At 45.1% G+C, this 15,683-nt stretch overlaps 1 protein-coding gene across 4 annotated transcripts in view; it reads right to left on the minus strand.

Annotated features, from left to right (window-relative positions):
* Nucleotides 1–15,683, minus strand: part of brf1b (BRF1 general transcription factor IIIB subunit b) — a 354,849-nt gene that overhangs the window by 120,193 nt on the left and 218,973 nt on the right. For all 4 annotated transcript variants that reach the window (XM_078234524.1, XM_078234525.1, XM_078234528.1 and 1 more), the window contains 3 exons: nt 15,410–15,449; nt 15,144–15,236; nt 10,892–11,179 (listed from right to left, as the gene is read on the minus strand). In XM_078234524.1, coding sequence (XP_078090650.1) covers nt 10,892–11,179; nt 15,144–15,236; nt 15,410–15,449 — 421 coding nt within the window. The remainder of the gene's footprint in view (nt 1–10,891; nt 11,180–15,143; nt 15,237–15,409; nt 15,450–15,683) is intronic.

Below are 15,683 nucleotides of genomic sequence, written 5' to 3' on the forward strand. Positions count from 1 at the left end.
TCACTTGCTCTTTACCCGACCCTGCTCTACAGGGTTGTGGTGTGGTGTGGTGTGGTGGCATAGGCCTGCCTGCTGCTGGTATTTTCCCAAAAGGCTATCCTCCTCAACAGTATCCAAAACAGTATACCTATTTAATAGGGGAATAGCCCCAGGAGACTCCTGCACTACCTGCCTGCCTCTCCTGGTGGTCACCCATCTACCTGACTGAACCTGTGGTGTGACCACCTCCTGGTAACTTATGTCTATCGCACTCTCTGCCCCCTGTATGCTCCGCAGGGCGTCTATCTGCCGCTCCAACCAAACAGTGCAGTCTGTGAGGAGCTGCAGCTGGACAGACGTCTTGCAGACAAAGTTGTAAGGGAGATTAGATTGCTCCCTGACTTCCCACATCTGGCAGGAGGAGCATACCACTGCTCTAACTGCCATGCTGCCCTTTTACAGTTAAAAAGATAATAGAATCTCAACTCACCTTTCCCTTGCTTGTGATCCTCACAGTGACATTTTTGATTCGAGGAGGAAGGAGGGAAACACTGAAGTAGTGTTTGGGGTTCAACTATCCCTTGGCGTGCTGAGTATTTCCAAAACATTCTATTTTTATTTCAGATTTCCAAGCTTTCACAGTCTTTTGTTTTTATAACACAAGTACAGAAGGAGGCCTTTTATTCCCTTGAGCCTGTTTGTTAAATGAGATGATGTCTGATCTGTGACATAGTTCCATACACCCTACATTGTTCCATATTCTTTAAAAATCTATCAATCTCAGTTTTAGACTGAGCAAACATACAGAATTCTGACATCAATTTTTACAATGTGTTTGTGGATTTTGCTAGGCCAGCATTTATTGTACATCCCCAATTGCCTTTAAGAAGATGGTGATGAGCTGCAGTCCCCGAGGTGGTGTACCACGCACAGTGATTGGCATTTGTGTGAAGAACTGTTTCTTAATTTCACTCCTAAAAGGTTTGGTTTGAAGTTTTAGACAATGGCCCAAATTCTCTGAGCAGTGAAATTGTTTCTCTCCACCTACCCCTTAACGCCTTGAAAATCAATCAAATCGCCCCTTAACTTCCAGATTCTAGGGAATACAACCCGCATTTGTTTAATCTCTCCTCGCAATTTAACCTTTGGAGTTCAGGTATCATTCTGGTAAATCTATTCCCCACTCCCTTCAGCAGCAGTGCATCCTTCCCAAGGTGTCGTGCCCAGAATTACTCATAGCGACCCCAGGTGTGGTCTAACCAGGGCTGTGTGTAGCTGAAGCCTGGCTTCTGATGAGCAACACAGAGATCTCCACAGTTGGATGTCCAACGTCAAACACAGAGATCTCCACAGTTGGATGTCAACCTGCAGATGTCAATTGGATATCTAATTGTTAATATCCTAGAAAATGTACTTTTCACACCTTTCGGTCCCAGCATGTGTGCTATTCCACCTGCAACCCAAGCCAGCTACAACTTGGAAAGTCAATTTCTCTTGGCAAAATCACTCAGGAAATGAGTCTGCCTTTTCTCGTTATCAAAATTGATGTGTAATTCTAGTATTTTCAGTCTTTGTTTTAGTAGCTTGTGCAATGACCGGGCTACTGTACCAATGATCCCTCATAACTGTTTGTAACAAGTTACTTACTTGTTTAATTTCTCCTAACAGAACTCTTTTCCTAAATAAGAAAAACCTCCTTCATAATCATGTAAACTTTGCAGTTTATAAAGAAATCAGGATGAATAGGGTTTAAACAATCTGTCCCCAAATCCCCCTTGTAACTCTGGTGGCATCTGGTTCTCATCATGTCCCTATTAACACAGGTTAATTTACTGAATCCACGGTGAAAAACTGTCTGTACCCTAAGTGCTGTGGCAGTGTCCATGCGCCTGTCTGCTAGTAGCCCTTCCCTGTGCAAACTGTGAGATTGCAGTTAGTATATTCTGCTTGCACTGAACTGATGAGTCCGGGTTTGATTTTTACAGGTTACACGATGCAAGATTACAGGAGCAGGAGCAGCAGCCCTTAAACTCCACTTTGACGCTGTCCCATTGATAATCAACAATTTCTATCCCCAATAAAACTGGTACAAATGCTGAGTTAAAAATCATTGAATGATTCAAAAAGGCACGTATGAACATAAATCTCTCACCGTTACCCCAGAGATCAGTGGCTTTGTGCACTGCCTGGTACACAGCACCCCCACCTTGGAGTCAGCAGCTTATGAGTTCAAGTCTCACTCTAGGAGTTTAATCACCTGGTCATTGCTACACACAAACCCACTGCCACATTTCCCACATTACAATAGTGCTTTGTGACGATCCGATGTTGGGAAAGGAAGAAGCTATTTTTTATTACTGAGGAGCAGCAGAAAAATCACAGCCTCTGGAATTAGTTGGATGTAGACGGGGCTAATTCGGATCGAGGGAGAGGTACAAGTCTGTCAGCATTCCCACTTTGGATCATTATTCATCGCCTTTCCTCAGGACATTCCCCAATCACATGACAGCTCCCTAGCTGCATTTAGGCTGATGTCAATAAAGGTTACTTGAATCTGTTGACAGAAGCCCTTGCAGCCAGATCCTTTAGAGGAAGGGGCAAAATGAGAAATGAAACAAAAAGCAAAAATGGCTCAGTCAACCAGTGTATCGTCCATTGTGCAAACCATTAGTTCTTGTAATGTATCGTCCGACTAACAAAATGTCTAAACAGTTGATCCTGGAAACTGTGAATCCTGATCCAATGACTCTTGGTGGAAGATGTATGTCTATGAATATCGAGAGGGGTATGCACTGGAGCTCAGCTATGATGCCTATCAGGGTCGAATGTCCAGCTGACACACACCTCCGAGGTTCGCAGTGACGAAGACCGCTTGGGTGAAGCGTTGTTGGGCTGCTTGTGTCAATGGAACACTACTCCAGTGATAGCTCACACCTTCAGCAGACAGAAAGAGAAAATTGTAGGAGGTCCTAGAGAAGGCTGGAGAGTAATTTTGTTGAAGGCTCGCACTTTGGCTGAGACCTGTACTGAGCTGGGGTGCAGTACTGTTGGTATAAACGGTGAACTGTACCGTAACCATTCAGTAAAGTGCCACCAATTCAAGTCTCCACTGACTGTCTGCCTCTGACCAACAGCAGGAGAGCCAACTATTTTTCCTGCAACTTGAGGGCATCAGTGGGGGAGTGGTACTGTAATCCTGTGCCACACTAGCAGCTGCTGGCTATTAGTGTTTGTAAATTACCCTACAATTGACATCTCTCACAGACTGGCATCAATGTTAACTGTGGAACAAGGACAGAAAGGCCATTAGAACCAATGGGCCTGGTCCTTTCAGGTTGCTGTCAACTTCACTTAGCTACTAGATCTCTTCATCCCATCCTTCTCAATTCCTTTCCATCGCAAAACTATCCGTCTTAAGTAACAACAACTCGCATTTATATAGCACTATTAATCCAGTAAAACATCTGTGGGCGGCACGCTGGCACAGTGGTTAGCACTGCTGCCTCACAATGCCAGGGACCCAGGTTCAATTCCCGGCTTGGGTCACTGTCTGTGTGGAGTTTGCACATTCTCCCCGAGTCTGCGTGGGTTTCCTCCGGGTGCTCCAGTTTCCTCCAACAGTCTGAAAGACGTGCTGGTTCGGTGCAGTGTGACGACTAGGGAAATTTCACAGTAACTTCATTGCAATGTGAATGACAGCCTTACTTGTGACCAATAAATAAACTTTAACTTTACTTTAACATCTCGAGGCGATAGGGAGGCAATGGCCTAGTGGTATTATAGCTAGACTATTAATCTAGAAACTCAGCGAATATTCTGGGGACCCGGGTTCGGCAGATGGTGGAATTGGAATCCCGCCTCGGCAGATGGTGGAATTGGAATTCAATTTTAAAAAATCTGTAATTAAGAATCTACTGATGACCATGAAATCATTGTCGATTGTTGGAAAACCCATCTGGGTCACTAATGTCCTTTAGGGAAAGAAATCTGCCATCTTTACATGTGACTCCAGAGCCACAGCAATGTGGTTGACTCTCAACTGCCCCTGGGCAACTAGGGATGGGCAATAAATGCTGGCCCAGCCAGCGATGCCCAGGTCCCATGAATGAATAAAAAAAGGCACTTAACAGGAGTGTTATCAGACAAAGAACTGATAATGAGCCTCATAAAGTGATATTAGAGCAGGTGGCCAAAAGCTTCGTTCAAGGGGGTAAATTTATAAAGGATGTCTTAAAGGAGAGAGAGAGGTGGAGAGTTTTAGGGAGAGAATTTTGGAATTTGGCGTCCAGGAAGTTGAAGCCATAGCCACCAGCGCTGCAGCAATGAAAACTGCAGATGACTAAAAGGGCAGAAATCTGCGGGGTGGGGTTGTGGGGCTGGTGGGGGTTACAGTGGAGATGGGGAGATTTGAGCACAAGAATTTGAATCATTTCTTGGACTTGGCGTCAGTGGTGGCACTGGTTGCCCTCTTACAGGAGCTTGATGATGGAATGTTTTCAGGTGGTTTAACTGTGGCAGGGCTTTGCTATAGGAATAGCAAAGATGTGCAGGTTAGGGGGATTGGCCATGCTAAATTGCCCTTTAGTGTCCCATAATATGCAGGTTAGGGGGATTAGTGGGGTAAATACTTGGGGTTACGGGGAACAGATCTGGGTGGGATTTCCCCTTAGTGTCAAGGGGATTATGTGGGTTACAAGGATAGGGCGGGATTGTTGTCAGTTCAGACTCGATGGGCCGAATGGCTTCCTTCTGTACAGTAGGGATTCTATGATTCTTTGAATCTGGACCGATTTTTTCCCTCTTCTCCGTCATTAATTTGGCAAATCCGAGGTTAATTCAAACACTTTTGTACCAACCATCCTGACATGGCTCGGTCAGTTGAATGCCTAAGCTCACAGCACTATCAGGAGAAGCGCAGAACCTCATCTAATTATCTCTTGACCCCATTTACACTGTTTGTTTCCCTGGTAATTTATTCAAAAATCGGATTATCCTTTGGGTAACTTCTGGCTTGCTCCTAAGTTCCTTATTTTTAATTTGTTCCCCTGGTATTTGATCCCTTCACCAAGGTTAGTGTTTTCCATATTGTGGTGCTTCCTCTATCACTGTTGATTTTACTGTACACATTATACCCGTTTAGTCCTGTGCCGATCTCCTCAGGAATGCACCAGTGTCCATCAACACCAACATCCCTGTGGCAGGCACCTGACCCCAGTGACCTACATCACTGTAACCTAGACAACGTGTGTCAGCTGGACATTCGACCCTGATGGGCATCATAGCTGACCCCGAATGCAAAGCCCTCTCACTATTCATAAAAATGCACCTTCCACCAAGAGCCACTGGATCAGGATTCTCTGTGTCTCTATGTTTCTCTCTGAGAAGATTTCTGTCATTGTTTGAGGCTGGGATTGTCCGGGCCGCTGCAAATGAATAGAATTTAGGCTGAAATGTCAAATTCTCCGTTCTGACTTGCAGCAGGGTGGCCACGGACAAGACTGGAGAATCCCGCCCAACATGAACTGAAAACACTACCGTGTAGGAAAATGCAGTGACTGCTTTGCACACAGCCAGCATAATTAAGGACTCCACGCACCCCGGACATTCTCTCTTCCACCTTTTTCTGTCAGGAAAAAGATACAAAGGTCTGAGGTCACGTACCAACCGACTCGAGAACAGCTTCTCCCCTGCTGCTGTCAGACTTTTGAATGGACCTACCTCACACTAAGTTGATCTTTCTCTGCACCCTAGCTATGACTGTAACAATACATTCTGCACTCTCTCCTTTCCTTCTTTATGAAAGGTATGTTCTGCCTGTGTAGCGCGCAGGAAACAATACTTTTCACTGTGTGCTAATAAATGTGACAACAATCAGTAAATCAAATCAAATCAAAAGGGTTCCCAGTTGAAGGGATCCTGCTGTGTGGAAAGCAGTCACTGCATTTCCCTACACGGTAGTGTTTGCAGTTTGCAGATTCTCTGATCTTGTCCGTGGCCACCCTGCTGCAAGTCAAAACGGAGAATTTGACATTCCAGCCGAAACTCCATTCACTCTCAGCGGCCCGGACAATCCCAGCCACAAACAAGGATTTTTGGTGGTCATGTGAAGCACTTTGGAGAGGTTTCGCCTGAAAGGGTGGTGGAAACACATTCAACAGTCGCTTTCTAAACGGAATTTTATTCATTTCTCAAAAGGAAATATTTGCAGCATTATGCAGGAGAGTGGGATTAATTGGTTTGCTTTTTCAAAGAGCTGGCACAAGCACAATGGGCCTGTTTTCTATAATTTTACGAGATTTTGTAAAGACATAATTAGGCACTACACTGCCTTTCTTCTTTTGTTCCATCCTCCTTATCCGAAAGGTGCAAAGGTCAAAAGAAAGTATCTGAACTGCTGCTATGCTGAGGTCAATGCTGAGAACAAGCTCAGGAAGAGACTGTCCTCATCTGAGTCGCCCAGTACCACTTCAGGCAACATCTTTAGACACAAAGCCAATGGGGCAGCCTGCTGACACTGATCATTTCTGTTTTGATTTGATTTTGATTTGATTTATTATTGTCACATGTATTAGTATACAGTGAAACGTATTGTTTCCTGTGCGCTGTACAGACAAAGCATACCGTTCATAGAGAAGGAAAGGAGAGAATGCAGAATGTAGTGTTATAGTCATAGCTAGAATGCAGAGAAAGATCAACTTAGTGTGAGGTAGGTCCAGTCAAAAGTCTGACGGCAGCAGGGAAGAAGCTGTTCTCGAGTCGGTTGGCACGTGACCTCAGACTTTTGTATCTTTTTCCCAATGGAAGAAGGTGGAAGAGAGAGGCAGGGTACGTGGGGTCCTTAATTATCCTGGCTGCTTTGTTGAGGCAGCGGGAAATGTAGACAGAGTCAATGGATGGGAGGCTGGTTTGCGTGATGGATTTACAACCTTTTGTAGTTTCTTGCGGTCTTGGGCAGAGCAGGAGCCATACCAAGCTGTGATACACCCAGAAAGAATGCTTTCTATGGTGCATCTGTAAAAGTTAGTGAGAGTCGTAGCTGACATGCTAAATTTCCTTAGTCTTCTGAGAAAGTAGAGGCGTTGGTGGGCTTTCTTAACTATAATGTCGGCACGGGGGGACCAGGACAGGTTGTTGGTGATCTGGACACCTAAAAACTTGAAGCTCTCGACCCTTTCTACTTCGTCCCCGTTGATGTAGACAGGGGCATGTTCTCCACTACGCTTCCTGAAGTCGATGACAATCTCCTTCGCTTTGTTGACATTGAGGGAGAGATTATTGTTGCCGCACCAGTTCACCAGATTCTCTGTCTCATTCCTGTACTCTGTCTCATCATTGTTTGAGATCCGACCCACTACGGTGGTGTCATCAGCAAACCTGAAAATTGAATTGGAGGGGAATTTGGCCGCACAGTCATAGGTGTATAAGGAGTATAGTAGGGGGCTGGAAACACAGCCTTGTGGTGCACCGGTGTTGAGGATGATCGTGGAGGAGGTGTTGTTGTCTCTCCTTACTGATTGTGGTCTGTGAGTTAGGAAGTTCAGGATCCAGTCGCAGAGGGAGGTGCCGAGGCCCAGGCCACGGAGTTTGGAGATGGGTTTCGTGGGAATAATGGTGTTGAAGGCTGAGCTGGTCAATAAATGGGAGTCTGACATGGGTGTCTTTGTTATCCAGGTGTTCCAGGGTTCAGTGCAGGGCCAGGGAGATGGCGTCTGCTGTGGACCTGTTGCAGCGATAGGCAAACTGTTCTGGATCCAGGCAATCCGGGAGGCTGGAATTGATTCATGCCATGACTAACCTTTTGAAGCACTTCATAATGATGGATGTCAGAGCCACCGGACGATAGTCATTAAGGCAAGCTGCTTGGCTTTTGTTAGGTACCGGGATGATGGTCGTCTTCTTTAAGCAGGTAGGGACCTCAGATTGAGGTTGAAACACTGAGATAAAGAACTGCAGGCTTCTGAGAAAGGATGAATGAGAGCTAATGACCTCAGGAGTGAGATATTGGGCCTTTTCTCTAAGACCGCCACAACAGAGATGAGGATGGCCTCAGGCTTACAGCTGGATCACAACAGGGGCGGCTATGACAATGCTGAAAACCTTCATGTTCAGTCCAGCTGCTCTCAACTTGAACAGAGCCTCAAATTCCCCAGGTTAAAATTCCTAGTCGGAAGTGATCACACGGATCAGTCATCTCAGGAAGGAGACTGAAGGATGGGTGGGTGCACCCAGGAGCTGGGAGTGTAGAATTAGAAATGGAAACATTTTGAAGGTCACACTGCTTTTAAACTCTTACCAATTTTACATCAGTGAACATTTGAAGACTGAAGCAGCTGCTCCTTGCTGGATAACGGCAATGTTTGATTCAATACCTGGTCTGTGTTCAGTTAGCAAAACTAGAACTAGCCTCACCATCTGCACGCTGAACTCAGGGCAAAGGGAGTGATTAGATTGGCTCCATGCACTCAATCAAGATCCAGTGAAGGCAGTAGATGTTTATTTTTCTTCATTCTTTCATGGGATGTGGGCACCTCTGACAAGACCAGTGTATGTTGCCCATCCCCAATCGCCTTTGAGTAGTTTGCTGGGCCGTTAAGAGTCAACCACATTGCTATGGGTCTGGAGTCACATGTAGGCCAGACCGGGTGAGGACGGCAGATTTCCTTCCCTAAAGGACATTAGTGAACCAGATGGGTTTTTACAATAATTGATGATAGTTTGTTGTAGTATAAGGATCTGGCATAGAAAGGGTTAATGTGGGACTGGGTACAGTACTGCCCACACAATGGTGGAGAACAGTCTTGCATTGGACAGAGACATGCATTGAGGCAAGCATGGAGACAGCTCCTAGCTTGGACCATATACTGTATATATTTATATAGTTACGAGTACCTAATAAACACTTAATGTTAAACTATACAAGACTCAGAACCTCTTCATGAGAACTAACAAACTGCACACAACATCTTACAACAGTTGTCATGGTTACCATTACTGATGGTGGATGTACTAATTTCACCAGCTGCCATGGTGGGACATAAACCGCACCCTGGAACATTCGCCTGCACCTCTGGATTACTAGTCCAGTGACATTATCTCCAAACCACTGTCTCCCAATCAATGGGGGTGTATGTGACTCGCAGGAGAGTGGGGCCCACTGTGCAGCAATTATCCAGCCAAAGCCCAACGTATATCTCACACAGGAAAAATGGGACTGTACATAATCTCCAGACATGAAGTTGTATCTTCCAGCTTTTATTTTACTGCTGCAATACAGTATATAGGTGTATGTAAATATGTATTTGTCCATGAGCGTCGATAAAGATGCGCACACTGTCTCGCGCGCTCACACACTCTCACACACACACACACTCTCACACACACACACACTCTCACACACACACTCAGTCTCTCACACACACTCAGTCTCTCACACACACTCAGTCTCTCACACACACTCAGTCTCTCACACACACTCAGTCTCTCACACACACTCAGTCTCTCACACACACTCAGTCTCTCACACACACTCAGTCTCTCACACACACTCAGTCTCTCACACACACTCAGTCTCTCACACACTCAGTCTCTCACACACTCAGTCTCTCACACACACAGTCTCTCACACACACAGTCTCTCACACAGTACCCGCCTCACTCCTCCAAACTGGCTGAAACATCATGGGTGGGGTTTTATGGCCTTGCTCGGGCGAGATTGTAAAACCCTGCCCGAGTTCCGTTCTGGGAACCTCGCCTGCCCCAATTCCAGGGCGAGCGAGATGGTAAGGTTTCGGCCTATGGGCGGGATCCCCTCTGGCTGCACTCGCCCCAAAACCGTAAAATCAACGGACCTTTCCACGGTCTGCCCCTCGCCCGCTCCGATCCCCTTAGCGGGCGGGACAGGAAAATTTGGGCCAGTGTTTCATCATTTTTAGCTTCCTTTTTGTGCTGACCAACAGAAACACAGAATATATTACAACTGAGAAAGAAGCGCTGGAGATATCAGCAAGAACCACGACATTCCTCTGAGTTCTTTATAGGAGTCATTTTTCCATTTACAACCTACAGGCTAACAGCTCCTAAAGTAGAGGAACATTGGACCAACATGTTAGAGAGGTGAGCACTGGATCGAATGCCCATGAATATCAACCAAAATAATCTCTGTCTTAAACAATCCACTTACTGATTTATAACAACATTATTCACAAAGCACCTTTAGAATCATAGAATCATAGAAACCCTACAGTGCAGAAGGAGGCCATTCGGCCCATCGAGTCTGCACCGACCACAATCCCACCCAGGCCCTACCCCCACATATTTATCCGCTAATCCCTCTAACTATGCATCTCAGGGACAATTTTAACCTGGCCAATCAACCTAACCCGCACATCTTTGGACTGTGGGAGGAAACCGGAGCACCCGGAGGAAACCCACGCAGACACGAGGAGAATGTGCAAACTCCACACAGACAGTGACCCGAGCCGGGAATCGAACCCGGGACCCTGGAGCTGTGAAGCAGCAGTGCTAACCACTGTGCTACCGTGCAAAATTCCCCACGATGCTTCACAAGGGCATTATCAAACACATTTGATGCCAAGCTGCATAAGGTGATAATACAAACAGACAAGTATAGCTTTGTCAAAGGAGGGAAGAGAGGCAGAAAGTTTAGGGAGGGAATTCCAGAGCTTTGGGCCCAGGCTGCTGATAAAGCGGCTGGTGGAGCTATGAAAATCAGGTGTGCGAGGAGCCAGGATTGGAAGAGTGCAGGGATCACGACAGTTACTTGATTCTCAATTTTAAACAATTTAACAACTGAGTAGATTGCATTGGAGCCTTGGTGCGAGACTTCTTGCCCAAGTCTCCGCGTAGACACAAACTTGTTGCATTACAGAGTCAGGGAAAGCAGCACACTTACCTGACTCAGGTTCATCAGCCGCTATACACTCTTCAATGGACTCCTTCAGGCCGAGGCTGGCAGCTGTTGGGAGGGGGCCTAATAGCGAAGATATGTTGGGGGGTTTGGGCGGAGGCTCCATTTCCTTCTTCTCTTCGGTTTTGTCATTGTCCATTGGCTGTTCTTCATTCAGGAAATCATCACAGAAGTCCTTGTTGAGATGGTTTGCGACCGCTGTCAACTCTTCATCCTCCCCTTCTTCCTCACCTAATCCACTGGAGGTTACTGAGGCTCCGTCATCCAGAGCATCTGGAACACAGTTATAGCAGAACAATGATGCAGGAATGCACAACGCACACATATCCAGCCAGTCACCATCACTGCCCCTTTGAGAAATCAAATTTATAAAACAATTTAACTGCTCTTTCGGGTTTTTATTTATATCAACTCCTCAGTGAAATCCCAGCTCACTCCCGGGTATCTGTTATTCTCTATATAAACCACCCCAAATCCATCGATTAGATTCCAGTCTGTAACTCACTCCCAGGTATCTGTTATTCTATATATAAACCGCCCCGAACCCCTCGATTAGATTCCAGTCTGTAACTCACTCCCAGGTATCTGTTATTCTATATATAAACCGCCCCGAACCCCTCGATTAGATTCCAGTCTGTAACTCACTCCCAGGTATCTGTTATTCTATATATAAACCACCCAGAAACCCTCGATTAGATTCCAGTCTGTAACTCACTCCCGGGTATCTGTTATTCTATATATAAACCACCCAGAAACCCTCGATTAGATTCCAGTCTGTAACTCACTCCCGGGTATCTGTTATTCTATATATAAACCACCCTGAAACCCTCGATTAGATTCCAGTCTGTAACTCACTCCCGGGTATCTGTTATTCTATATATAAACCACCCTGAAACCCTCGATTAGATTCCAGTCTGTAACTCACTCCCGGGTATCTGTTATTCTATATATAAACCACCCTGAAACCCTCGATTAGATTCCAGTCTGTAACTCACTCCCAGGTATCTGTTATTCTGTATATAAACCACACTGAACCCCTCAATTAGATACCAGCCTGTAACTCACTCCCGGGTATCTGTTATTCTCTATATAAACCCCCCTGAATCCCTCGATTAGATTCCAGTCTGTAACTCACTCCCGGGTATCTGTTATTCTATATATAAACCACCCCAAACCCCTCGATTAGATTCCAGTCTGTAACTCACTCCCGGGTATCTGTTATTCTATATATAAACCACCCCAAATCCATCGATTAGATTCCAGTCTGTAACTCACTCCCAGGTATCTGTTATTCTGTATATAAACCACACTGAACCCCTCAATTAGATACCAGCCTGTAACTCACTCCCGGGTATCTGTTATTCTATATATAAACCACCCTGAACTGCTCGATTAGATTCCAGTCTGTAACTCACTCCCGGGTATGTTATTTTATGTATAAACCACCCGAACCCTTTGGTTAGATTCCAGTCTGTAACTCCCTCCTGGGTATGTATTATTCTGTATATAAACCACCCGAACCCCTCGATTAGATTCCAGTCTGTAACTCACTCCCGGGTATCTGTTATTCTGTATATAAACCACCCGGAACCCCTCGATTAGATTCCAGTCTGTAACTCACTCCCAGGTATCTGTTATTCTATATATAAACCACCCCGAACCCCTCGATTAGATTCCAGTCTGTAACTCACTCCCGGGTATCTGTTATTCTACATATAAACCACCCAAATTGCTCAATTAGTTTTCCGCTTGCAACTCAGTCTTGGATAACTGTTATTCTATACATAAATTGCACTGAACCCCTCGATAAGATTCCACTCTGTAATTCACAGCTGGGTGTCCGTTACTCAATTTATAAACCACCCAAATCCTTTGATTAGATTTCGGGCGGTAACTCACTCCCTGGTATCTGACGTTTGATATATAAACCCATCGATTAAACTGCAGTCTGAAAATTCAATCCAACTCTGAGGTTTGGATAGTTCATATACAACTTGTATATCAATGACCTTTATTTGTTAGCAATCAGCGACAAATTGACACTCAATAAACCACAGAAATTACATAACGTTTGTCCATTCTTTGGTGTCATCACCTTTCAGTAACGGCTGATGCAGTCAAAATCAAAATATGTCAAAAATAAAATAAAAATACTCCCAAGATATCAATGTACACCGAATAAATGGTAGGAGTGCTCTCTATAATAGGTCCTGCTTTGCTCAGGTTGGTCTGGGAAGGAGTAGAGAGGGCTGGGGAAGAGGAGAGGAGAGGATTGTTACAACAAATTACCCTCTTGAGTCTCACTGGATAAAAGCAAACATTACGAAAGTGACCCACAAAAAACAATAAAGATCCCACAATCTGAGCCTGGTCTATGTGGAGTTCGGCAATTTCAATTGATTAAAGGCGGGCTTGAATCCCAGCATTAGTGACAGGTTTAGACTCAGTTATGTTCACCGCAGCATCAAACAGCCCGCTGCCACTCAATATCTCAGACTCTGCCCATTGTTTGCCAGGAGTGGTGGGGGAATCAATGTCTCACAGTGTTGTTAAAATGATTGCAATAGATTTCACTGCACGCCGTTTTATGAGGCAGGTTTAGTTTACAGTCAGTGCTAGTTCAAGTATGTTCTCCGGCACTCTTGCTCTGTCACACTGAGGATACTGAATAGCAGCCACACAAAGCTCACGCCACACTGGACTCAGCCTCTCCAAGGGGGATCATCACATCCTCTATCCAAGCAGCTGTTCATTCAACTCTTCATCTGTCCGCAACATGCGACTGTCAACCAATTTTAATTAAACTTTTCGTGTTACACAGACATATTCCTTTCACCCATTAAGATTACTGAACTGATAAACTATGAAGCAGGGAACTTGAAGAGAAAGGGTGTGTAATCTGTTTTAATCACAACAGCAAAAAAAATCGATAAAGACAGGTTGAGTGCTGCTCAATTAATTTTTCTTGCATTTCGAATATTTCATTCCAAAATGATCGAGGAGTTTAATTAAACTGCTGTGTCTCTCACAAAACACAGCGTTTAATCCTATTGTTGATGATTCCCTCGGCTCTTGGGCTATCATGGGCTTCAGCAGGGCACACACTACTCCCTCTCCATTCTTTACATTTCCTTTTCCTCCTCCCTACTCACTCAAGACAATCGACTCAGGCTGGAGGATGCTTGTTTCAGCTTTTAAACACCATGTGGCACCTGGAAATTATTCTGGGCCCTCACTGGCCCTTGTTTTTTTGCTCTGGCCCTCCCAAGAAATTCCATCGCTCTGACGGGAGTTGGGGGAAAACAGGGTGTGTCTAATTATGATGCTACAGCCGTCATGGTGTGGGATGATTTGGTAAATTAGCTCCATACCTCACTGTCGCCTCGCTCCAACCCTCCGCCATCTTCGACTTGTTACACTGCCTTTTCAACATCCAATCCTTAACGGGCAGAAACTTCTTCCAGCTGAATAATGGGAAAAGCCATTGCCTCTGGTCCCTGCCATAATGTTTCATTCAGAAACATCTGCATCAAACGCTTTTTGAAATGTAGTCACTGCTGTTGTCGAGTAAAATGCAGTAGGGAAAATATACACAGCAAAATCGCCCAATGGGATTAATGACCAGTTATTCTGTTTCTGCTGCTGGTAATCGGACACAGAGAGAGCACCTTGTGTTTTTTTCAAATAATGACATTACTTGATCACCCATCCTGGACACTAGGACAGTCAGACAGGGCTTCATCCAAAATACAGCACTCCTGACAGTGCCATACTCTCCCTACGTTGTTGTTAGCCTAGATTACACTTCTGCAACTGAGCTTAGCCCATAATCAAAGCAGAAAAATGACCTATTTAAAAACTGTAATCCAGAGCAATAACGTTTAGTCGTTTATTCCCCTTCCTGAAGCCAAAGTCACTGGAGGTCAATCATGGGGCCCCCCACACTATTACTGCCCTGCAGTGACCCATCAACCCAACACAGGACAGGTAGGAATGTTGCAACAAGTCTCAGGGGTCTAATGCTGGAGGTTACTTCTGTGAGTAAGCATCGGGTTAGGGCAGAATTAGGACTAGTTGTGATGCTCTACATCCACCAGCACCGTGAAGAACCATCACTTTGGGGATATGATAGAATGCTGCCTATATCCACAGCATTTTGTTCACTAACGTTTCCTCATTAATATAAAGTTGTCCTCTCACCACCTCCAGGGAAGAGCAAGTTGTTGTGTGTACAAACCTCCTTTAGCGTATGTAGCATATGCTCCTCGATACCTTGGCCGTGTGATCTCCAGCTCTGTCTCAATTTCATCTTGGTAACTTGCTATTTCACCTGAAAAATACAAAACAGAATTTTTCTTCTTAAGACACGTACTATAAACACTAACCGTTTACTGACCAGCGATGAAGTTAAAACTCTTCAAAACTGGAGGTGGGGGATTGGGGCAGAGGGGCATTGATGTTTGTGAGAGAGACAGAGAGAGAGAGGAAGGAATGTTCAATTACCTTCAAAATCCACCAACTTTTTGGAGAGTTCTTGCTCCAGCTGAAATGAAATGAAAATTACTTTTCACATATCAGCACCCTCTGCAAATAATTTATCCGACTCGTGTACATATTCCAGGGCCAGACAGAGGGAGAATCACACACTGAATGTGTGGTCTTTAGAATGAGATGTAAAACCAGGGTCCATTCGCCTTCTTTGCTAAACGGTCCCCTGACACAATGTCAAAGGAGAGCAGCAGAGGTTTACCCAAGAACTTCATCAATGTTTATTCCT

Source organism: Mustelus asterias, chromosome 18 (assembly GCF_964213995.1).
Source record: "Mustelus asterias chromosome 18, sMusAst1.hap1.1, whole genome shotgun sequence".
NCBI lineage: Eukaryota > Metazoa > Chordata > Chondrichthyes > Carcharhiniformes > Triakidae > Mustelus > Mustelus asterias.